The following is a 25,555-nucleotide window of genomic DNA, read 5'->3' as shown; positions in this document are numbered from 1 at the left end:
AGGTGAGACAGAGTGAGAAAAAAGTAGATAGGACAGTAGAAAATATAAGAAAAAAAGAAGATGAATGGATGGATCAACAGATAGACAGACAGAAAAGGTAAGGAGAAAGTAAGCACTGTGTGCCTAAACACACTGGAAAGCCATCACCAACCAGAGTCTGGCCAGTGGCACTCCAGGGAAAAGAGAGGAAGAGCAGAGGAGGAGAGGAGAGAACAAGCATGTGGAAAGGTAAAGAAGAGGACAGCGAAGGGACAAAGGCAGATGTCCAAGCAGCCATACCTGCAGATTCAATTTTGCTGGGTTTTTTCCGCTCTCTCTCCCTTCTGCTCGCCCTTTCCTCTGCTCTTTAAACCTTTGTCGGCCTCATCTTCTAAACCTCTTCGTCTCTGTCTGCTCTGATCTCTGGTCAGCACAACAGCACACTGACTAAAACTCCAGTCCTCCAGATAAGAAGGAAGAAAACAAATGAGAGGATGCACGTGAGAAAGAAAGAGAGTGAGACAAAGGTATAAGCATTAATTATGCTCGCTTAAAGCTTAGTGTGGTGCTTCGTTGGTGAAAGACGAAACACCTCTTCAAAGTTAAAGTATATTAAACAACCATTTTGTGTTAGAATATGTCTGTAGCTGCACAGTGGAAACCTTTATATTGTTTATTGGTTGGAGCTGGCATGAAGTAGGACACGATTTGAGAGTACAATCTGCTGAAAACACCAACAACATGTAAATAAAATCTACTTCCAGATATACAAACAATTTATTGGTCATCTTGAGTTATTTCCCACTTTCTGAAATGATTGTTAGAAATAACCAATAAGTTCCAGCACTTTTTAGGATGCCATAAACTGTCAATAGTCAATGTTTATACCTTAAAAACAATGCACAAAAAAAATGCCATATGCCTGTTAAATAACATTGTTTCATTATATAATGTCACATAAATATACATTTATATTTCAGTTTACACATTAATAACACACAGCTCTTGATGAATACAAATGTGTGGGTGTTGTGTGTGTTTTCTGATCATGTGCCATAAGGTCTTTAGATCTCTAAGCAAAGAGTCACTAAACAATTCAGGAAAAAGTCTCTTATACGTGTTCTTGACGGTCTTGACAGAAATGTGAGTACTTTGCGAGTACTTTTGAACTTCTAAAAACGGTAAAAATGTAAAAAAAATAAAATAAAAAAAGTTCCTGTAAAGTGATACAAAAAGTAATCAAAAGTTCCTTGAAAAGTCCAGGAAGTGCCATAGAAGTCCTTCGAAAGTCTTTGACATGCATCACAAGTCTGGTTCGTCTTCAAGTTGCAGTAAAAATCACTAAAGGCACTGTCAACGTGGTGAGCGTTTTGTCCGTGTGGTTCGGGTCCTCATTGTTAGCTTCTGATGGCCGTCTTCCTGTCTCTGTCTTTGTTCTGCAAGAGAGAAAAAAAAAAACAACGTCTCAAATGATCAGGGATTTAACGCCGACATCGATTTGAAGAAACACTTTGGATTTTACTCTCGTCCAGAATCAGACAGGAGGACTGACACGGTACAAATGAAGCTGGAGACAGCTTGGCTTAGCAGGAACACTGGAAACAACTAGATTTGGTTCCTTTTTCCACCGGGCCAGGCTAGCTGTTTTCCCCCTGATTCCAGTTTTTATGCTAAGCTAAGTTAGCTGGCTGCTGTATGTAGTTTCACATTAAATGCAGCAACAATATAGGGTTTGGTCCTCAGATGTAACTGGAAGATAAGAAGTTTGACTGTGACAAATAAAATTAGGTCATTTAAGACATGTCAGAAGCTTTTTCTAGTTTCATAAACTCTAAAGTAGAACACATGTACTTTACTTTGCATTTATATATACTTTATTTAAACTGATAAGCAAATTGCTTTGTAAAGCTCCTTAAGGGGCACAGCAAGTTTTCAACCATTACGCTCTTCAAATATTTTTTAACAAGGAAATAAAACTGCTGCACTTGATGTAAACCCTTTACTATAGAGTCATAAAGTTACACTCTCATTCCCAGGGCATCAAATGCTGTTGTTTTGTTAAAGCAACTGGTGTCAGTGTGATACACACTAAGCGCCATTTGGCCTTCGCACTGTGACCATCTGGGTCAAAGAGGGAGGTCATGTCACGGAGTCGTGTCACCAAGTGTGACAACGTCCACATAGGGAGGAGCTGAGGTGAAGAAACAGTTGAGAGCTACGTGTGCGAGTCCGGGAGAAAGAAAATGTCGGTGTGAATTTTTTAAGTAATTTAACAAACATAATGTCTGTACGGTACTTATGTAAAATGTATTATTTCAACCCAAACCATGATCTTTGCCCGACCCTAACCATGTAGTTTTAGGTGACTAAACCTGAGGGACCTTTGTCTGTATGTGACACCAAGAGGCTGTTAAAAACCAGCTGTGATGAAAACGGGTTTAAAAAAAAAAAGAAAAGAGTAGCACCCATTATGGGAATGCAGTAGATACTGTTTTACTGCCATCACTGACACAGTGAATTAAAGTGGTTTTGAATGTACTCTGCTTCCAGTTATTGAGAAAGTAAATCAGCCTTAGCAGTAAACTCACATAAACACAGTCTGTACAGCAGCACGCAACATTAGTTGTTGTTGTTGTTGCAGAGAGCAATTAGCGTTTCTTTAATTCTGTTGGAGTGACATCCTGAGCTGATTTATGACAGCAGAGCACCACGATATGCTTCTCATTTATCTGAGATATCAGAGGCGAGAAGCCTTGATTTCCTGGCTGGTGAGGAGACTTTCTCTATCTGGCCAGGAAAATAACATCACTTTTTCCCTCTTCACCTAACCTCTTCTCTGCTCACTTCTCAGGCCATCCACCACTGGCTTTTCAAGCAACAGTCAAGGGACTTTGTTGAACACACCATTGAGTGATATGCAACACACATCATCTCTGCCTTGGTCAATACTTTTCAGCGCTGACGTTTCAAAGATTAACTCATAGCTGACAAATGATCTGAAGTGAACTTCATTTCTGGTTGCCTTTCACTGAAAAACCATGTAAAAAAAAACCAAAACACTTTCTCACCAGAGTTTAGGCTAAATTAAAGGCATTCCTGTCCTGTGCTGACTTCTCTCTCCCCCTCATATCATCTCAACTGATCCTCTCTGCTGCCGCCCTCGCCTTCCTCTCATCAGCCGAACACCTGTTACACATTTCCTGTCAGACGGAGCACAAGGTGTAGGTGTTTGGAAAAATCCGCTTGACTGACATCAACAAAGGTGGGTAGGTGTTTGGAAGAGTATCAGGTGGTAATGAGAGAATGAGATCATAGGATTTTGGACAGGAATCGATCCTCCCACTGATTGAGGGGAAGATGAGGAGACACAGAAACTATTATAGTCGATCCCTCCTCCAGCTGGACGGAGTTGGATCATTATTAGATTGTAATTGAATCGTTACCATCACTGGACATGAACTATTACCAAGTAGTCTGTGAGTGCAAAAGTATGAGCAAACCGCATCATTTAGTTCCTATTTCCAGAAGTAATTAAATGTAGATTATGTGGTCTTTACAACAATATCTTTCTAGCATAACATAATTCTGAAACAACATCAAACAGTAAATGTCAGGTTTTATCAGTTTCTGAGCCAAATATTTCATCCTTATTGAGTGTTTTTTTTTAATGTTTGTTTAGGCCAATGCTGCGTCCAAAATCCTTCACTATTCACCATAGAGTCCATCACGTAGTGTCGACCATTATAGGAATTTTCTAGTTGAAGTTATAATGTGTGCTGCAACTTGTCTCCTCTAAATCACACTGATCTAATTTACTCATTTACGACCCCAAAAAGGTTTTTGGCGAAAACTACGACGATGCTGTCTGCATTATGTTTTACAAACGTCGTTAAACATGGTGAGAGTAAAGCCATTAAGTGCAGTGTTTGTTTAACATTTGACCGTAACCTTGGTCTTTTCCGAACCTTAACGAAGTGTTTGTGTTGCCTGAACTTCATCATACACAGAGCGTAGGACACAAATAACTGCGTCCACAGCCAGCTGCTGCACCCTGTATGATCCTATCACCTCCTATCACCTCCTATCACCTCCTCTCACCTCTTATCACCTCCTATCACCTCCTATCACCTCCTCTCACCTCTTATCACCTCCTATCGCCTCCTATCACCTCCCAACAAATTCCTCACGGAGGTTAATCGCTGCATTTTCTTCGTAAAGTTGTTCAGGCCAGTAAATCTACTTCCGACAACAATTACTTTAAAACATAGTCGAGAGGGTTGCAATGAAGAACCCCATAACTTAAAACTTGCAACCATCATGAAAGACTGAAACAAAAAGGCTGTCCAAAATTGTTTGTAATTTTTTGCCATCTGACACGATATAATGTCTGCGTCCAAATTTCTCTTCATTTGTGAGGAAAAGTTTCACACCCAGCCTGGAAATCTTCGACCTCACTACTGCATTGCGGTTATTGTGCTTGCTCCCAACTCAAACTATCGAGCTGGACGACAACAGCGCAGCCAGCCACTCTGGTGTTTGTTGGAAAGCACTGTGGAAAACTGTAGGTATTTATCAGTGCACGGAAAAGTACTTGAGGCAGGTTAGAGAAACATGACAAATTTCACTTAGAAACCTGTGCGTGAAAACTGGACGATTTAGCAAATTACATCAAATTACAATGGGATCAGTAAGAGCCAGCCCACGTGCTCCGGTTTAGGAAGCACAGCTGTGGCTGGTGAAGGTGGTTTAGCTGGAGTGGGACTGGTTCAGTCAAAACAGGGGGGTGGTGGGGGCTTTCAGACCGGCCTGGTAGTCAAAACAATCTCCTGAAGACTAATAGGGCATGGCTGGATGACATCTCTGCTCTCTCTTCTCTCTTTCCAAACACACACACACACACACACACACACAGACATACCAGTGAATTCCCAGAGGGGCGATTTGTCCGACACTAATATGATTACCTGACGATGTTTACTTTAGATACGGTATGATGATATTACCACACTGGAACAATATTATTGCACTATCAAGGCAAACATAGACTCCCTTAACCGTAATATGAAGACAGTAAACATATTCTTCACGACATCTTATCAAGTCTTCAAACTCGAGCTCTAATATTGTTTTTCTGAAAATCAACCCGGCTGTTCCTTTACCTATAACTGAGGATTTTCCGTGCACTTTTTTCTCTTTTTTTTTTCCTGTGTTAAGCTGTTCTGTCAAATACAAACATCTAATTTAGGTCCTGGCCGCATGAGGACAGGAATGACTGGTTGGAAAAAATAATTCCACTTGGGTACCGGCCCGCGATCGTATAAGGAGAATGGTATTTAACCATGAAATGAAAACGGCTAATATTCCTTTAGTTTATCGAGTGAAAGTATGCGAGTGTGCGTCAGTGCCTCCAGTGGCTTAAAGAAGCTGCAATTACCCTCATACATGACCATCGATTAATAAATAACACATTAAGACATTTAAACTACGCTAACGAACGCAGCGAATGAGCCACAGTCGGCCATTATGTGGCTTGGACACATCGCAACGTCATGTTCACTGTGCGCCCCTAATAAGCATCCTGATGGCTTCTGAAAGAGACTTGATCAATGTGAGATTGCCTAATCAGATGCATCTCACACCAGGCAGCCACACGTGTATTTAATCATTCCCACGTTTTATTAATCTGCTATAATGACTCCAGAACAATCCCGACTTCATTTTCATCGGTCTCGCATGACTTCATCCTACTACATTTTGCACTAACCATCGCTTTATCATCACTGCAAAGATGTCCACTCTGAAACAGCCAATATGTCATTAGCTTCTGTAGATATACACAATTCAAACTGCCAATCTTTGCCTCTCTCTGTGTTGTAGATCTTTCTGGCCGGCTCAGCTTTCTGTAGTTTTGTTTTAATTTGCTCGGTGAGCAGCCCTCTCCCCGGAGGCCAAATGACAACAGAATGATAGTTTTGCTAATAGATTTTGTTAGTTATCTGACCCGACTTCTTCTGTCTGTGTTAAATTAGGGTTTAACTGCTTCCATCTGGGCTGAACAGGTCCACAGTCCCACACAAAGCCAGGCTTACACACACACACACACACACACACACACACACACACACACACACACACACACACACACACACACACACACACACACCGAACGTGGGTAAGAATATATTAAAATATTGCCTGCGGTATATCAGCTGCCTTCGATGCACCTCATTAGCATAGCTCGAAATGAGAAGCAAACAGGCAAAGCTGCTGCTCATGAGACACAAAACATTAACTCAGAGTCAACACCGGCATTATCAGCAATTGAGGGTAATTTAGTCTTCATCTATGACCTTGAAACGTTAACGTTCACAAAAGTGACGTAATGCTTTTTCCAGTGAAAACAGACTAATATCCAAATAACTGTAAAAACCGCAGTCATTAGTGCGGCCTGCACATGTCCCATGCATGCATTTAAGCTCTCTTTAGGTGCACGGTTCATTTGATCTCTATAAAGAAGCAAAGTGTAGTTTCAGCACGGTCGAAAACCAACTGTCCAAAGTGCAGGATAAATAGCTAAGTTGATTATCCCGCTGAGTCGCTGGCTATTTCTCTCTCTCTCTTTCTCCCTGTTTCCACAACTTCCTGCACACCATTAGTTCAGAAAGTGTTGAAAGCACAGTCGTGATCCAGAGCTCCTTAACTAAGTGATCATATGAGGGTTTTTTTTTTTTTTAGGGCTGTCTAGAAAGAAGCGGTGAACGGCCGTCTGGTTGCAGCGACGAGAAAAAACCCGAAGAGGTAAAATGAAATGCTTTTGATAAAAGTCTCTGAGTGTGGTGCGAGTGCGTGTCCACATGTGTGTCTATGTGTCATTTGTGTGGGTGTGAGTGTAAGCAGGGAGGGCGTTTCACAGAGAGCGGTTTCCAGGCTCCTTTAACATCACCATCAAAGCCCAACGTCAATGTGTTTCTAATAGCAGCAGCTGAATTAAACACTGGCTGCACAGCCTCAGCAGAGGATAAATCATTTACAGAACAATTAGCTCATTTGTTGCTCTGCTCTGTACTGCCAATGACTTCCAGACACAGAGAGCCAGCCAATGTGTGGGTGTGGGTGTGTGTGTGTGTGTGTGTCTGTGAAAGTCTACTGTATACGTGTACGTACACTCACATCCATCTTACACAAAAACGCATACAAATCTTCACTATCTGTGTCCCTCTTACACACAAATACACACACGTAACATTAAGTTGCTCTCACACACACAAACAGACAAACACAAGTCTGTCTCCAGAGAAGTTTCACTGCCACTGTTTCCATCCACCCACTAAAATCATCACATAAAAGTTTTACAGCAGCCTTGATGTAAATTAAAACTGTTTATGCTATTAACAACAGTATATAGCTTTTGATATGTTTGCTGTTTTTGGTTAATTTATACATTTCATTTTAATTTCAAAAAAAAAATTCCAAATATATCTGTCAAGTCAAAATTAACTCTGGGCTGTGCCATAAATTGCTCGCAAACTCATCTAAATTTAACCATTTCAAAAGAAGCAATGCTCCATTTACAGCAACCACACCATAAGCACCACGGTAGTTATATTTCTGCCCAATTTTTTTTTATTTTGTTTCCAAACACGAGGCTTCTTTTCATTCATCAAACGAGACGCTTTAAAAATTCAAATATTGGAAAATGTTTGGATGTGTCACATCCAGCTTAAAAGGAAAAAGTTCTGCATGATTGCTGTTATTGGCAGGTGAGCTGCCATCTCTGTTTACGCTTGCCATTGAAATGAATTGACCCTCTCGCTGCATCGGGCCAAAAGAAATAAGCCACAGTTGCGGAAGAAGCTGTAAAATTGCGCTGGGGCCTACAGACAGAAGCAGACAGATTAGCACATTTAAAACGTGACGTATCAGAAAATTACTGAATAAACACCATCTCAACATTATTTAGTCACGCTGCAGTCGTACTTCTTCGACAGCACAAATAAATATATAATTAAATGCAACTGAAGGCAATCAAGACGGCAGATTTCAAGGTCATTACAGGTGACCTCTTCCAGGTACAGACTGAATATAATAAAGCCCCGATGATTAAAAAAAAGCCTAAGTTGTGCAGTATTCGTGTTATATGTTGAGTGCAGGCACCTGACAGTTACACTGACAGCAGAGGGAGAGAGGCCTTGCACAGGATATCTGCATCAATCAACCAGACAGCCCAGGGATTTAAACAGCGCTCAGCTCACCTCCGTCCTCCATCCTCAGCCCTGTACATCTCATTTACAGATGTAGCCACATCAGGAGTGTTACCCTTTTTTTTACTGCAACTATCAAAGGCACCCGTATGCAAAGGCTGCGCTCCAGTATGTCCACGCCAGACTGCTGCTGCTGCTCCACCCCACACGGCTTTTGAGAAGTCACATTTTATCATGATATATTTGAATGATTCAAGAATGGCTTGGCCTTTGATCAAAAGATACCGAGTACGAATGTCCCTCAGTACGTGGCTGTACCTGACAAAACGTAGTCCCACTCAGTAAAAAGCATTTAGTGCAGAGGAATAGAATTTGTTTTGTGATCACCAGAATAAAAAGCTCTTCAAAATGCCCCACGAGAAAAAAACCCTTACGTTTAGGGCTTTAGGTTACACGGAGATGAGATTTTTTTTCCCTGACAAGCCTCTGGACCTCTCCACAGTAGAAACAATGTATACCTGTCCTAAGGCAACTGCTTATCTCCAAATTCATAGTGAGTTTGGAATTTTTCAGATAAATGAAGGATGAAGAGTTTATTCGAGGGTTAAGAAAATGATTCTTTAGCTGACGAAACATTTAAAAAGCTGTTGGATGAGCTGAAAATGTTTTGACAACAGGCCTGTTCTTTTGCGCTTTTGAAAAGTTGACGCTTGGAGATACAAGATTTTCAAAATACAGCGACAATAAGATGTATTTAATCATTTTCTATTTGAGTTGAAAAGTCCCCCTCCTAGAACAAGATAACAAATAATAAATGATAAATCCTTCACTTGTATGAAACCCATTTTAAAGCTCTCTAAAACATGAGCACGAAGCCACAGATCATGAAATCACATCACTATCCTCCCGAATATGTAACCTGCACTGGTTTAGCACTGTGAGCAGTAGTCATTACTAACGAGACTGTTTGTTTTGAAACGGTTATATTGTACACGCACATAATAAGAGGAAATGACCGTATACTTTTCTCACTTTCACCCTCTCCTCCATTGGAAATGAGTGTAACTGAAGCGGCTGCTCTAAGCAGACCTGACAGCTGTGATGAACCTCAATGACCATAAAAACATACAAAGAGCACACTCAGGACACAAAGTCTCATTTTACCTCCACAATCGTTTCCTCTTTGTAATCACCAGCTCTGATTCTGCCCTTTAGCCCACTTAAACGCACTACAGCCACTTTTCCAGGGAAAGTGAAATGTTTTCAGGTCCTGCCAATCACAGTTAACCATTTCTATGCCAGGTGAACCTGCACAAACTTAATTTTTGTTTCTTAAAGGAACTTTCAAGGTAAGAACGTCCATTTCATTTAGCAAGTTTACAACAGGTTCAAAGAGGAGACAGGAGCTCTCAAACTGTGACATGTCTTTCACCATTTACCATCAATGTTCATTTCTTATTATAAAGTCTACTGCTCTGCATGTCTCAATGTAGAGGGAGGAGGAACAGAGACGGTAAGTGGTGGAGATTTTCTGTATTTTCCTAACAATTAATCCCATTAAAGACCAAAACCAACAATGAATCAATCCCACTAACAAGTAGTGTGCTTGTATCCAAAGTTCAATATTTAATACCCCTGTCAAAAAAAAAAAAAATCACTGAGTCGCCCTGATGCACTGAGCAGCAGCTTCCATCATTATGGATTTATTTGAGCATTTTGTACTTAGTTTTAAGATGTGTATGTTCAATGTTGGTGTCTCTGGTGGTTGTGTTGTGAGTAGCTGCCGTTTCAAAACAATTTCCTGTAAGGATCAATAAAGTATCTATCCATCTATCTAATGAAACTTGCGCTCTATGGCCAGAGACTTCTGCCAGCTGAGCTGGCTAACTTCTGGTTTAGCTTCATCCTAACTTGAATGTGGATAACCTGCAGCTCTTCAAAACTTTCCAAAGGTTAGCCCAATTATAGTGGATCAAATCCTGCTGGTGCGATGAGTCATTTCATGGGGATTGTGATGACTTTTATTTAATTTATCCACAATGAATCGATTGTTTTACAGCTGCAACAGTAGAGATCCAATTTGAACTGCCAGTAATGGCTAGTTTTGGTGCTGCATTTAAAAGACACGGTGAAGTACTATCACATTGTTGGTTTGGCTCTTGTTCATGGGTTTAGATCATCATAAATATCAAGCTCAACACAAACCTTTTATTTTCCATGTCAGTGGTTCAAGAGGAATTCAAAAGCTAATTAACTTTCCTTTAACTGGACCTTTGAAGAGTTTATATTTTTTTTTGTCAAACATAAAAGTTGCTCTAAATGTACCTGCATTTTTTGAGACAGACTTTTCGCTCCTTTTGCACAAATCTTAATCAAATTTAACGTTTGGGAAAGTCAACCGAGGGATAATTAAGAGACAATGACTTTCACGTGTGCTCACCTCATCAGTGCACCACGCCGAGTACGTTTGGTATAATTCACAACACACACGAGAGCATAGGGAGACTCTTCATTGATCTAATGGGAAACAGCAGAATGTGACTGACAGTAAGTAACACAGACTTAGTCAAAGTGTCTGTGTTTGAGTGTTTTGACATGAGAAAGTTTCCACATTGTTTTCTGCCCAGCATGCATTTACAGGTCGGTCCTGAGTGTGCAGCGGTGAGTTGACAGCAGTAGATAGTATTACACAGCTCCTACTGACAGCTCCGACCTCCACCAGGCTGATCGATAGGAACAGAGGTCGCGGGGGGTCACGAGTTGAGGAGGGCAGAGTGAAACCAAATGAAATGAGTGTGAGGATGAAGGAGGATGAGAATAAAAATGAAGAAGGAGAGAGAGAAGCAAAGAGAAACGAAGACAGAGGGGACAGAACCAGACAGGTTTCAGACTGGTTATCTCCCAGCTGAGGGCGTCTGGGTTGAGACACCGAGGACGTCTAGGCTTTCACTCGCAGAAGTTCAGAGGGGAGGCGGGAGGGGGGAGACTCACACTGCTGAGACTCAGGTTATCCCCCAGCTAAAGGGTCTCTGGGTTTAGACACTGAGGAGGGTATTAGCTTTCACACACTGCTGGGGTAACGGGGGAGTCTGCCAGATGTCAGCTCCTTACCCATAAATCCTGCTAAATGGGCAGCAGCTATAGGTTAGAGGGGGAAAGTTGAGTGGACGTCACCTCTCTATCATCTCCTGTGGTGTTTGTCAAAATCTGAGCCGGGGTCACATATATTTGATTTCACTCAGCTGATGTCAATTCTTCATCCCCTGTTATTTCTCATCAGGCCGATGACTTTTTTTTTTTTATGGGAGAGTGTTCTTGATTATGTCAATTTCCTGTGGCGAATCAATCAAACATGAGCAGGAACGCCCACCGGGTGGCGTTCACCCCGTCTCTACCTGTGTTAAGGTGTAGATCAAGTGGAGGAAGGGTGAAAAAAGTGTCACTGAAATAAGAATTAAGATGGTTGTGACTTTGTCATGGCACAAAATATATTTAAATATGATCTGTTTTCCCAAACTGCTGCATTTTTCAAACCGGTACCGGTATTTTGTGTTATGACTGTGTTTCGGATGAACAGAGTAATTGCCAGTTACCAGCATGTGTATCTCAGGTCATTTCTTCAGCAGTTATGATTAAAACCTTCTCATATTCAGACTGACGTCAATACATTCTTGAAATTATACACATGGTTTTGGATGGATTTCATTGGCTCCTGGTCATAAATCTCTCTCGCTGCCTAAATACCCTTGTAAACTTTAAATTCATATTTTAAAAAGGAGAAAGAAAAAAATAAGCTCCATAGACAGGGTTAGAAACAACGGCCGTACTCAGCTCTCTCTGAGCTCCTCTGACAGAAAAACAATCACTTCTGTGGACTGTAATATTCAACGATTTTCAGAAACCACCGTGAACTTTCAAGCCACCTGCTCGAGCAAAACTAACCCCCAACGGTACAATGATACGCAGTCCTTCACCCCAGAAGAGGACTTTAAAAGAGGTTCTGCTTTTAAAGTCCCTCGGGGCCAATCAGGCTTACAGGCACAGTCACTGATCTCAGGTCAGCTTTAAACACCAAACTAAACCTAAAGCACTAAACACTGTGTATGAACCGCTTGTTTTTCGATGTTATTTACTGTTTATTATTCTGGGAAAAACTCTCTGCGTGTACATTTTAAAAAAAAAATGTTAATATTTCCTTTTAAAAGAATGTGTTGATTGCCTGTTTTGTGAGAGGACTTACTGCATACACTGTTTGATTTCTCAAAATTACCGCTACTTTAACTTTTTGCTCACCATTTTCCTCTGGTTGCTGAGGCAGAAAGTACAGATGTGCTTGGGCTGAGCTGATTGGTCCGATCCTCGGTTGGGGGAGGAGCTGACGTGGAAGAACGGAGGTGAGGGGGCGTGGCACGGCTGTCCGTCGTGAAGCCCTTCACCCAGGAGCAACACGTTCCCCAGGTGGCTTATGTAGCTGCTGGCCAAGCGTAGTGTCTCGATCTTGGACAACTTCCTGTAAATATCAAAACATTTGTGGCATTAATTAAGAGCGAAATGTTTTAAAAGTGGAATTACAATTTATACAGTATTTAAAAATACAGTAAGGTACAACATTACAGCTTACAGAACACATAGACATGGATGTTAAATGTTTTGCCCGATTTAAGTTTGGAGTTAGCACTTCCTTCAGGCAAACTTTATATCCAACAAAACTATTATGTGCGAACTCAACTCATAATAACAAATAAAAAGTCAGTTTTAGATAGAAGGTCCAAAAAGAATAAAATAGTGATGAAATGAGTGCGTTGTCCAGAGCTTAGCTCCCAGATGGAAATCATTGCGTGTCATGTGTGCATCAGTGTGAGTAATGCAGCTCTGTACCTGTCTGCAGGCTCGGTGGGGATGAGTGTGCGCAGCGCTGTGAATGCTGTGTTGACAGAATTGGTGCGATCTCTCTCCCGTGCGTTGGCTGCGTTCCTCTGGCGACCCTCCCCGGGGGGAGATGAGCCCGGGGGGCCCAGCCTCCCCGCCATGTCTCCTACATCTACGCCTACGCCTAAGCCTAAGCCTAAGCCTACGCCTACGCCTATCCCCCCGCCCCCGCCTCCCCCGCACAGCTTCCTCTTCCTGTTCACCTTGATGTGAAAGGCAGATGGGGACGAGGAGGACAGGCGGAAGGCAGCAGAGTTGGAGGAGTTGGCGGAGCGATCCTCGGAGCCCGACCCCTCGCTGCCGTTCTCATCATCGTCTTCAGAGAGGAGGGCGATGTCGCCGTACAAGAAGCGGCCTGCGGGAGGCGCCGTGCGCAGCATGGCAAATGTCATCTTCACGGCGACAATGTGACAGCTGCTGGTCAGTCCTGTGGAGACCTCCTTAAGACCAGGTGCTAGACGCTGAGGTTCAGCTGATAATGTTTGTTATCAGAAGCAGCTGAACAAAGTTTGTTGCGGTTGCCAACTGAAGGTGTCCACCAGTGTTGTTTACCCGAAACTTCTCTTCTTTACAAAAATTATTCAGCCATGTAAATCAGATGTTTCCCTTTTAAATCTAAATTAAGCAGGGTTTATAACTTCCCTTTACTGATAGTGAAGCATCAGCAAGTTGATCCCAAAGCAATGGTGAAAACAACTTGACCTCAGAGCTGCTGTGTCTCAGGTAGCTGCAGGATCGGGGTCCTTGTTTTTCTCTCCTGGTTTTCACAAAAACGCTTCACATCCCAAAGATCTGTTTTCTCCTTCAGTTATTCCTTTGGAATAAAAGAAAATTTATGAAGACATGTTGCCCTCTTTTTCTTTACTTCTCTGGACTTAATTCTTTGTTTCTGTATTTGTCTGTTTCAATCCCAAAAGCCAAACTACCAAAAACTACTCTGCCAGCAGCTTCAGTGTCTCTTGGTCTCTATTGGTCTCTGTCTCCGTCTTTCTCCCTCCCTCTGCCTCTCCGCTCCACGTGTGCCTGCAGTCTGAGTGTTTCCGTCTGTCTCTGGTCTTATAGCCAGTGGGAGGGCCAAAGGACTGCCCTGCTCCTCCCTCTGAGCACTCAGGGTCCCTCGGCTGCAGTCTAGAAGCAGGCCAGAGAGACCGGAGGCAAGAGGCTAACCATCAGCAGGAGTTTGTTTTGGCTGCACGCTGATGTGTTCCAGAGGAAATCCACCCTAAAATACAATTTGCATCACCCGCAGAGCCCTCTGAAACTCACATTCCTATCAAAATGACAGGTCAAATTCTGTCGTCTGACAGCAATAATAAAGGAGGATCTTGGAAAATTAATCCATTTCAAGGTTTAGTCTTGTTTTTCTGCAAAAATCTGACCAAACTGTGTGAACTCAGTTGTTTAACTATGTCAGAGGCCAGTTCTTTGCATAACAAATACTTTGATCAAATTATTTAAAGGAATTTCCTCTGTGATATTTTGTTTTCATGTTCTCACATGGATCAATTGTGCTTCCAAAAAAAAGCTTTCTCCTTCAAGTTTTTACGTTTTACAGAGCTCAGTGATTTTTCCTATTGTCTGCCGTTTACCTGACAGAACAGGCTACCAGCGAGAGGTAAAACTGGGACAAAAATTAACATTTTGTTCAACCGCTTCCTTAATAGGAATAAGCTGTGAAGCTTAAGTGAAGTAAGAGTTTGCGTCCCCTTTCTTTCCCTGCGGTCTGCAGCTGCAGAGCTGGAAGCTGACAGGTCAGGCTGAGCTCGTGGATGAAGCAGGGAATTGGGTTTATTCAGCCATGGCCGAAGCCTTTTATCTGCCCGAGCTGTGACACTAGAGGGCCTGCACGTAGTTTACCCTCAAGGGATTGGGATTTTTAGGGTGGAGTGTTTTGGTGATGAAGGCGAGGTTCATGGATAGGGGAGCTGCTACTTTACTCACTTACACTCCCTTTTAACAATCTGTCTTCTTCTGAAGGAAGAGAAAAAAATTAGAAGAGACAGTAAAAAGAGCAAAGACAGAGGAGAGAAGAAAGACAAGAGAGGGAGTAAACTAGTGACAGACAGAATTAAAAAAAAATTAAAAAAATAAAAAAAATAAAAAAGCTCTATCTATGCATGTATGGCAAGACATAATGGTTTCAAACTCTGATCTGCTTTTCCTACTTAAAGTCTTTGGGATTTTATTGGCCATGATTGTGCAACTTAACTCAACCTCCTCAGTGACCTTTAAATTGTGCTTCCTACTTTAAATGCACAGTGGTTTAAGGTTGACAACCTATGTAAAACTCAACTATGAGCTCTATAATCCTCAGTGGTACCTTACTGAAAACCTTAAACCCAACTGCCATTGCTGGTATGCCTCTTTTGTGTAGATTGGCAACGATAAGCTGCTGCTGAAAACTAATAGCACAATGAATAATCTGTCAGAGTTACACAATGTTACAGTCAGCATTCATCACTTGTGATTTCTCTGTCTTTTTTCCTCTTCTATCCATATTTCTCTCTCCCTCTGCTCTGTATCTATCCCTACCCTTCAATCTCAGTCGTGGTGTTTATGCTGTGGTATGAAGTGAACGAACAGAAGCCAATGTTGGTTGCAGCGGTTGATTACAGCACATACAGGAAGTGCTCGAAACAGTAAGTATGAAGAAAGCACAGGGATGGGTAGGCTCTGTCTAAACACTGTAATGTGGGTCAAATCTGCTCTTCCTTCATCATGTAATGTAGATAAAGAAAACAGAAAAACATCAGGCTTTGGCATTTAGTGCCTCTCTTACAAATGCAGTCAAACAAGGCAGTTCTGGTCATTTATAGTTCATACTGCACCACTTTGCAGTGTTCAAACTGCGACACTGGAAACACATATTCCTCATAAATATCCTTCAAAATTCTGAAATAAATGAATATTATTCAACTGCATAACTTATGTGGACGAAGACTGCAGTGGAAACCAGCAAGAAAAAGGTCTTTAAATTTTACAGTTTGTGCTACAACACTTTTTCCATTCTCCTTCAGGTCTCATTGGACACATCCGGTCACTGGATGGGGCCTCACCTCACTCAGGGCTACAGATTCAACTGCCACGAATATACTGTTATAGTTATGTAAGATTTGCAAATAATGAAAACCTAAATGAAAGTGGACGGAAAATAACAAAACCACTCGGTGAAACCAAACTTTGTCTTTCAAAAGCCGACGCTGCAACACAATCCAACAGCTCGTTGCTCTTGCAAAGGAGAAAACTGTGACAAAATGTGGTAAACAGTGGGGTTTTGGTTCCGAGTACATTTTGGATCTGTTTCTAAATATTTATTTGGCATATGTGTTATAAATTGATAGTGGAGACAGACAGGATATGTGGGGGTGGGCCATGCAACTAAAGGTCAGTGCATGTTTAAATCTGTGCAGTTTTAGAATTTATTCTAATCTACCAAAAACATGTGATGATGATTTTCAGCTGTGGACTGTAGTCAAGATGAAGTTATGACTGAAAGGATTTGTTCTGTACGATGTTTTGTTCAGATCTAAGTCTAAAGAAGGTTTACTAAGTCGATACCTAGTACATGGCTGGGTCGTATATAAAGAGCTTCAGGGCTTTTAATTTGAAACAGACACAGGAAGTCGTGGCATTTGGCCAACCAAACGTGTAAAATGACCACTTAGTCAGTGTTAGGAATTCACATTGATAAGGATAGCGCCACTGTTGTGTTATATACAAATATAACGGATATCATGACATATAGTATGTTTGGGTAAACCTACAATATTAACTCGGCAAAAATTAAACAAGCCACTAGGTCATCACCCACAAACCTTGATTAATGTTTAAACTAACTGTATAGTTTTGACTGTCTGTGGAGGTGTATTTTTAAACCAGCTCCACTCGCTGTGGTCCATCATTACATGCATTAGCATGATCTTCTTCTGATTTGCATCTCCCAGGAGTGTGTGGCTGGTCTAACACAGTATCCCATTTCTCTGAATCACTGCCCGCAGGCCACAACACATTTGACTGGGTATAACGTGGACTATGAGTCTTTTTATAATCGCACGTCTGATTTTGACAGAAGAATGTTGAATGAAAAGGAAAGAGCTACATTACAGCCCTATAATGGCAACATTTACATATAACTACATGAAAATGTTGACTTAAGTTCACAACACACACTCTGGATTTTACATAATGATGTTGAATGTGCCCCTTGTTTGAGAGCTGGCTGTCAATTGCAGGTTATTTGAGAAACTATTTTACAAGTTGTACGTAAAAATTAGATAAAAAAAATGGACAAAATGTACAATGTAAAGTTTAAAGAATCAACAACATAACAAAGCTGCACAAATACGGGATATATTATTTTTGCAATGGACATGAACATAAGTTTGCTGATGATGTAGACACTGTTGGATTTTTCATGAGACTTTTTTATTCAGCTTTTGTTGAACTCAATGTATGCTCCAGCTCTAACGATGGTTAATTAATTAATCGAGGTTTGTGGGTGATGACCTAGTGGCTTGTTTAATTTTTACCGAGTTAATATTGTAGGTTTACCCAAACATACTATATGTCATGATATCCGTTATATTTGTATATAACACAACAGTGGCGCTATCCTTATCAATGTGAATTCCTAACACTGACTAAGTGGTCATTTTACACGTTTGGTTGGCCAAATGCCACGACTTCCTGTGTCTGTTTCAAATTAAAAGCCCTGTAGCTCTTTATATACGATCCAGCCATGTACTAGGTATCGACTTAGTAAATCTTCTTTAGACTTAGATCTGAACAAAACATAGTACAGAACAAATCCTTTCAGTCATAACTTCATCTTGTCTCCACTCCACAGCTGAAAATCAACGCTCATGTAGGCAACAACGGAGAAACCTGGGAGGGGGGTGATTGAGAGGAACGGCCTGCCCGATCTGAACCCGAATGGTGTTTCGTTGTTAGCCACGGGTTGGCCGTAACATCTCACTCATATCTCTAGTGGAGGTCTCTGAGGTAGTCAAAAAGCTCCTCGCTGGCAAGGCGCCGGGGGTGGATGAGATCCGCCCTGAGATGCTGAAGGTGCTGGACATTGTTGGGCTGTCTTGGCTGACACGCCTCTTCAATGTAGCACGGAAGTTGGGAACAGTATCCATGAACTGGCAGACCGGGGTGGTGGTTGCCATTTTCCAAAAGGGGGACCGGAGAGAGTGCTCCATCTATCGGGGTATCACACTACTCAGCCTCCCGGGCAAAGCTTATGCTTTGGGGCAGTTTGCAGTCGAGTGTGAAGCGGCGGGGATGAGCGTCAGCGCCTTCAAATCTGAGGCCACGGTGATCTGCCGGAAACCGGTGGACCGCTCCCTCCAGGTGGGGACGGAGTGGCTGCCCCCAGCGAGGGAGTTTACGTACCTCGCCGTCTTGTTCACGAGTGAGGGGAGGATGGAGCGAGAGATCGACAGGCGGATCGGGGTGGCGGCAGCAGTACAACAGGCGCTGCACCGGACCGTTTTGAGTCTAAAGGCAAAGCTTTTGATTTATCGGTTGATCTACGTTCCGATGGTCACGAGCTCTGGGTCGTGACCGAAAGAACAAGATTGCGGCTACAAGCGGTTGAAATGAGTTTCCCCCGTAGGGTGGTAAGGAGTTCAGGCATCAGGAAGGAACTCGGAGTTGAGGCGCAACTCCTTTGTGTCGAAAGGAGTCAGCTGAGGTGGTTCGGGCATCTGATCAGGATGCCTCCTGGGCGCCTCCCTCTGGAGGTTTTCCGGGCACGCCCAACTGGCAGGAGACCCCGGGGAAGACCCAGGACACGCTGGAGGGATTATATCTCCCGGCTGGCCTGGGAACGCCTCGGGATCCCCCAGGATGAGCTAGAAAATGTTGCCGGGGAGAGAAGTCTGGGCCAAGTTGCTCGGTCTGCTGCCGCCGCGACCCGATTCCAGATAAGCGGAAGATACTGGAATGGAAAAACAAACTACTTTTCCATTGAATGCGTCTTAAATATGAACCACCTGAGTGATTTTTTTTTAAGTTCTCTGTGACTAATTTATTAACAAGTTAAAGGCACAGTTAGACTTCCATTGAGCTGAATCAATGACAGAACTGTCGGCATGCTGACACCACCAATAATCATGTCAGACTAAGCTCGACCACACGTGTGCAGAGCACAATGGATTACCAGTCTAACACCTGAACCACTCGGCCACCTTGTGTTGCAACGCTCTTCAGAAGGGTTGTGATCTCACAACAGTCTCTGGAAATATCAGGTCCCGTTTTAAAATAGAAACATGGGGGGATGGGAGGAGGAGGATTGAGGTGTGGCTACACTTCAAAGCTGCAGACAGGGGAATTAGCTCAAATGGTAGAGCGCTCGCTTAGCATGCGAGAGGTAGAGGGATCGATGCCCTCATTCTCCAATACTTTAGTCTCCAAGAGACTTCAGTCTGTTGATTGTTGAGGCCGACTTTGGTGCATCAGCTCGATGACCCGAATGAAATACTCTTTGTCAAACAGCAGTCCAATACAAAAATTGCCATTCAGTAACATTTCTAACCCATCTGCTCTGATGAATTTCCATTTCGTCTGAGGCTGCAGATGGTGGGTCAGTATTTGGCATCAATACCATGAGTCTTTGTAACCAACCTGCCTTGTACCAATAATGCTTTGTTGCTAAACCTTGGGCCACCAGTCAATGATGGTTTTAAATTTCACCCCTATCAGAGTGTATTTGCTGACCATTTCCACCCCTCTGTGGCCACTGAGTACCATCTTTTAATTCCTCCTTCCAACACAATAATGTCACCGCAAATGTCCTCTCAAACTGGTTTCATTAAATTGTCAATAAGTTCGGTAGACTTCAGTGGGCCAAAGTGAACACACAGTTTACAGTTTAATTGAGCTAAATCTCTGAAGGATCTCTGAGCATCGCTTCCACCACGAGCAATAAATATAAGAGTTAATCGACGAGGATGGGATTCGAACCCACGCGTGCAGAGCACAATGGATTAGCAGTCCATCGCCTTAACCACTCGGCCACCTCGTCTGGGAAACACACTCATACACAGCAGACTGATGATCTAACCCTAACCTTGTTCTTTGAACCCCATAATCTAATCAATTCATCCTTGTTTGTGCCAAATTTGAAGAAATTCCCTCAAGGCGTTGATGAGATATCGAGTTCAAAAACATACGCATGTACATATCCTCAGGCTACGCTGTTGCTGGTGCAGCGACATAGATTGGGCTCTGGATGTTAAAGTGTTGTTAAGAGGGGAACTGCAGTGCCAGGCAATAATGGGCGTAAGACACCAGGTGACGAGACATTTAGCTCTCTCGCTTCTACCTTTGGGAATGAGCTGTTTCTTTTCAGGATGGGGATTTCACAGCTCAAGAGAATAATAATCCATCCATCCATTATTTATAAGGCTTTATCCGGAACAGGGTCACAGGTGGCTGGAGCCTATCCAGACTTTTAGTCGAAGGAAGGGTACAACTTGGACACGTCACCAGTTAGAATAATAATCACATATACCCATAATATAACATGTATTTTCCTTTATAAGAGCAGTGAGTAGGATTTAGTGGAATCTAAAGGGAAGTTTGCAAATTGTATAACTGTATTAGACAACCTTTCTAAACATGCGGGAGAATCTACGGTGATCACAAAATTTGTGTTTTGTTTGTGTCTTGTGGTCTACTGGAGAATCATGACGGTGCAACATGGCACGCTCGGAGGAAGCGGACTCACTCCCTATGTGCAGTAGATTTGAAGGGCTCATTTAAAGGTTACAAAAACAATAACACAAAAACAACAACATTTTGTTTCAGCTGATTCTACCCTGAAGAAAATCTAATTATGAAAATGATATTCTATTTTCTGCCAATAGATCCCCCTGAATGCTACACACTGAACTTTCAAAGACACAGCAGCAGTAGTGGTGGCAGCAAGCACAGTAGTAGAGCACCATCTGATAGTCATTACCCCTCCCCTCTTCTCCCCCATCCTTTCTCCTCCTCTTCTCTTCTCGCTTGATACTCTTCTCTCAGCTCAGACGTATTATTCATTAGTCTGATGAAAAACACCCACCAACTGAGCTGGGTCCAACTTCACACACACACACACACACACACACACACACACACACACACACACACACACACACACACACACACACACACACACACACAACGTACACATTTACAATCACACAGACACACAGTCCCAACCCAGCTGAACCACTCTGGCGCGGGTCAGGGACCTGTCAAAATTCGGAAGCAGGTCCGGACCCGACGCGGTACCAGAGAGCAGCCATCTAGCAGGGGAGAGACACTCCAAGGAGATGAGCTATTTATCGCAGCCTTTGGATGATTGTTTGTGGCCTCCGCCGAAAGTGACAGAAAGAGTGGAGAGAGAGGAAGAGTTTCTGGACTTGTTATGGTGCCACTGAGCAGACGTCTGGAGTGTGTCATTACCAAAAGTAATTGTCTGCTTTCCACAGCAGGGAGCACAGAAAGAACGACAGCAGGAAGAAGAATAGGAAAAGGAGGAAAAGAAGAAGGGATGGTGGAAAGCAGCACAAGGAAGAAAAGTAGGATAGAGAGGAAGGAAGCGAAGGAGGGGGGCGAAGACGATGAAGGGGAGAGGGTTGGTGGCAGCCTGCCAGCGCTCCAGACTGCATGGTGTATTGCACGGGGAAAATGGTCGGAAGTGCTCGCCCCCCAACTTGCACCCCCTCTCCTCGCCCCCACACCACCACCACCACCACTAGCCCCAATTTCAGCCTCATTCAGCTTCAGCGCCAGCCACACTCTACTGTGTTTCCCAAGAGAGCCAGACTCTACAGCTGGCCTTATTAAACCGAGAGAGGCAGAGAGACAGAAAAAAGAAGGAGAAGGAAAGAGAGGTCACACAACTGGAAGACATCAGTTGAATCGTGCTCGCTCTCTTAGTTTTTTCCGTTCATATCCCGTTTTATGATAGAGTTTCTCACAAACACGCTTGCGGTGCACTGGGTTCAAGCACATAGTAAAAAGCTATTGTTTGATTTGACATCCCTCAGAACGCTGTAAAACAATGAAACAAATGCTGGGAAATTAAAAGTCTGAGTGGCTTTTATCTCGTTTGTCTGAGTGCATCTGAAGGCTGTCGTCATACCTCGGAGGCCTCCAGTACGAGCGCGCCTCGTCTAGTTTGTGTGAATCTCGCAGTATTAGTGAACTCAGTGGGGCAATAAAAGACACTTTGAGGGATGAACGTCTGTTTCCAATCCATTATCTGGTGTTCATTTTGAATTTGCTTCATTTCTGCATTTTGTCCGAATAGCCGTTTAACCTCGAAGGGTTTTAGTTGCAGATGCTCTTCGTTTTGGAATAAGGCAATTACACAAATTCACACCTGCACTGAGTCCACCAACAGTTTGTGGCCACTGATCTGCACCACTGGGACGATGGAGGTCGAAGTGCATGGCTTAAGGCCCTATCACCTTCAGTCCATATCAAGAGTCAGGAAAGCATTAAGTAGTCACTTTTTTACTGAGGGATTGAAATCAGAAGCACACTAATGTCTAAAACAACTTTTATGTGTTTGATCAATTGCCTTTTTTTCAGTTCTGGTTTGGTTTGCTGGAGCTACAACACGTCAAGCCTTTTGCCTGGGACAGTGTGGATCTGGGGGGAAAGTTGGGCTTTTTACTTTTTACGTGGTCATTGTGTCACTCCTTTAATGATAATTGGTTATTATACATAACATACGGAATCAAAAGTGATTCCATGAGGTTCTCTGCAGCCACTATAGCCCCGACATTGGGTGCACGTTACCTATGGTGTAGCCGACTCATCGCTATGGAGGCTGTGCACTCTGGAGCAAGACCAAGCGCAAACCAACAGTGACTTCCACCATCGGTTTGTAAACCACTGTTACGAGGCCTTGAGTTTGGATTCTGGGCATCGCCATCTTGCTAGTTTGGAGCAATTTGGAGCTAGAAATGACCATATTTGTACAAGCTGGGGAGGAGCACCACAGGCCTGTCAATCAGACACCCCCCCAAGCATACCACTTTTTGAGGCCGAACATCTAATTAATGGTGGGATTATTTTCAGATTGACTGCCAGAAAACTAATCAGGAGGGACTTTAGCTAACAGCACCATAAAGATTTGTGGAAAAAATATATTGACTTTGTATTTCATGAGAGAAGTTGGATGGCAGTTTATGGAGCCAGAATCCATGAATCTTTCTGGAGATTTTCACCTTCCCGAGATATTGAAGCCTGAATTGATGATACTCTTGTCTTCAGTTTAATGTTGTAATCATGTGTATCTCAAAGTAAAATATTTCGTCAATTATGCGCACACTAAGCTTGGTTACAGTCGGACCACTCTCCACACTCTCTTACCCTCAGTGTTTTATTTCAGTGTAGGTGAAAGCTCTGCTTCATGTCATGGATATAAAATACAAAACTGTTCTTCTCTGCAGTCAATCAGACTGTGAGCAGGTCTCTAAACTCTATTAGGCTTTTGTTTCCTGTTGAATTAATGCTGCACACAGAAAATGAACAGACTCACTTAACGAAGGTAAAAGGATTGTCTGGAGTTAAGTGGGAGCCAGTTTGGAAGCACGACTGGTCACCTATGAGATATTTGCTTGGTTGCTGTATAAACAACTTTAAAATGTCTCTGTAGGCATTAACATGAGCTGTATCCTCAAGGGAAACTGTTAAAGGCTTTGTTTCAACTAAATCAGAGGAAGACAGGCATCTGCAGCAGCTCTGCAGTCCATTCATGAAAGGCAAGTAAATCTCATATTAAAGAATCGACGCTGTGATTACTCAGCTCAAAAAAGGCCTCTCCAATCAGGTCCAGCCTCCTTTTTACTCGCTCTGAGTTATTGACGACATAAAAGCAGCTCCCCAGACTCTGCTGTTAAAGACTCGGGCCAGTAGCAGCTCTCTGTTAACAGAGGAGCGCTGGAGCAGTAGTAGCGGACTAAAAGAGAAATCAGCTGTGATGTCATCACCACTAATGAGGTGGCAGGAGCGATTTGACCACCTGACTCACTCACCACCTCACCTCTCTCTCTGTATTTTTAACTTCCTCTTAAAGTCTCTCAATCGCTTTCTCACTCACTTTTTCTTCTCCTCCCATGTGCCACCATCTCTGCCTACCACTCATGTTTTTTTTTCCCGGGACTTTGTGTTTTCCCTCTGGTTATATGAGCTGAGCCAGGCTGTCCTGCTCTGCCGGGTGACTCCAATCATTTCCAGAACCACTCTTTAATGCAGCAGTTTGAGCTCACTGAGATAAAACTTTGTAAAGAATCAAATCATTTATGTTAAGAGGGTCGGTTATGATAAATGGGTATCGACTAAACGGTACCAATAAATAAAACCTTACACACTATAGTTTTCCAAACTCTTCGGGCTCTGCTTGGCCTCGATACGTTCCATAGTGTAATGACTGGCTGCCTCAAATGCCAGGCAGCTCACATCACTGAAAGACAGTGAGGGGGAAACAAATCAGGGGGAGCTCCGAGTGCAAAAGACTGAAACAGGGGTACGGGGGTGGTTAGGAGTCTACTGGCAGAAACTTGCCACCAAGAGACAAAACTACAAGCAGTTTCCACAATGGGCTTTGAAAAGGAGAGAAACTGAGACACAGTCCATAGAAAAACAGTGTCATTAATTTAGCATTATTTAAATGGGAAACAGGACATGCTTGCTGGAGGGTATAGTCGTATATGGTCATGGTTTATATGTAAGAATACACCTGCTGAAATCACGAAGTACAGTAGGTCTCCAAAAGAATATAAAATTGTTACACCTAATTTGCCTGTGGTCTCGTCACATCTCCGACCACAGAGGTGATGAAGTGAAGGTCAATAAAGTAACAGTCTGGGATAGTCGTGGCTCTCTTTTCTGGAGTTTGATGAGAAGACTGTTGTCACTGTGAGGTTTCAGTTGCAGCAGCTAACTAAAATACAAGATCAGGGAAACGAAAGTCAACGTTATCTGCTCTGAAACATATTTAGAAGTGTTACAAGCTACAGAATTACGACACAGTAAAGTCTTTTTTTTTTTTGTATGAGTCAATGGTAATTTCCAAGTACAAATTCAAACATATAAACTACCTAAAGTACTTCAAATGTGGTAAATATGGGTTTTTATTATGGTACCTTACTAGACGTGTACTTGTACCATTATTTTCTGAATAGATAAATGCACTCTATCGATGTAACAAGTTACTCTCAGTCAACACTGACAGTTTTCCACTGCACTGTTTTTTTTTAACTTCTTTTCAGATTTCCTTCAGAAGTTTTACTTTGGAAAAGTTGACATGGACGTGTAACGCAAATAAATATAAAGTCCAAAAGCAGTTTTATGTCAGGTCAAGTACAAACATTTCATACTTCATTCTGAATTTTATGGCGCTTCTACTGTGGAGCAGCAGTCGAGCAACTTTCACA

At 42.6% G+C, this 25,555-nt stretch overlaps 1 protein-coding gene and 2 non-coding genes across 3 annotated transcripts; 1 reads left to right on the top strand and 2 right to left on the bottom strand.

The window, feature by feature from the left end:
• Positions 1-667: 667 nt before the first annotated feature.
• Positions 668-14,126, bottom strand: LOC138617754 (basic helix-loop-helix transcription factor scleraxis-like). The gene is made up of 3 exons (XM_069693008.1): positions 13,059-14,126; positions 12,474-12,690; positions 668-1,415 (listed from the first exon to the last, which is right to left on the bottom strand). The coding sequence occupies exons 1-3, from the start codon at positions 13,499-13,501 to the stop codon at positions 1,377-1,379; spliced, it is 699 nt and encodes a 232-aa protein (XP_069549109.1). The 5' UTR covers positions 13,502-14,126; the 3' UTR covers positions 668-1,376.
• Positions 14,127-19,440: 5,314 nt separating this feature from the next.
• On the top strand, positions 19,441-19,513 carry trnaa-agc (transfer RNA alanine (anticodon AGC)). The gene has a single exon. It is a non-coding gene; the product is annotated as a tRNA-Ala (tRNA).
• Positions 19,514-20,057: 544 nt separating this feature from the next.
• Positions 20,058-20,139, bottom strand: trnas-gcu (transfer RNA serine (anticodon GCU)). The gene has a single exon. It is a non-coding gene; the product is annotated as a tRNA-Ser (tRNA).
• Between the last annotated feature and the right edge of the window lie 5,416 nt (positions 20,140-25,555).

The sequence above is a fragment of the Brachyistius frenatus genome, unplaced genomic scaffold (assembly GCF_029030835.1).
Source record: "Brachyistius frenatus isolate BFR_SWC_R1_liver_20210118 unplaced genomic scaffold, ASM2903083v1 Contig_14, whole genome shotgun sequence".
NCBI classification, from domain to species: Eukaryota; Metazoa; Chordata; class Actinopteri; family Embiotocidae; genus Brachyistius; species Brachyistius frenatus.
The sequence above is the reverse complement of the archived record's forward strand: the minus strand, read 5'-3'. Positions and strand labels throughout refer to the sequence as shown.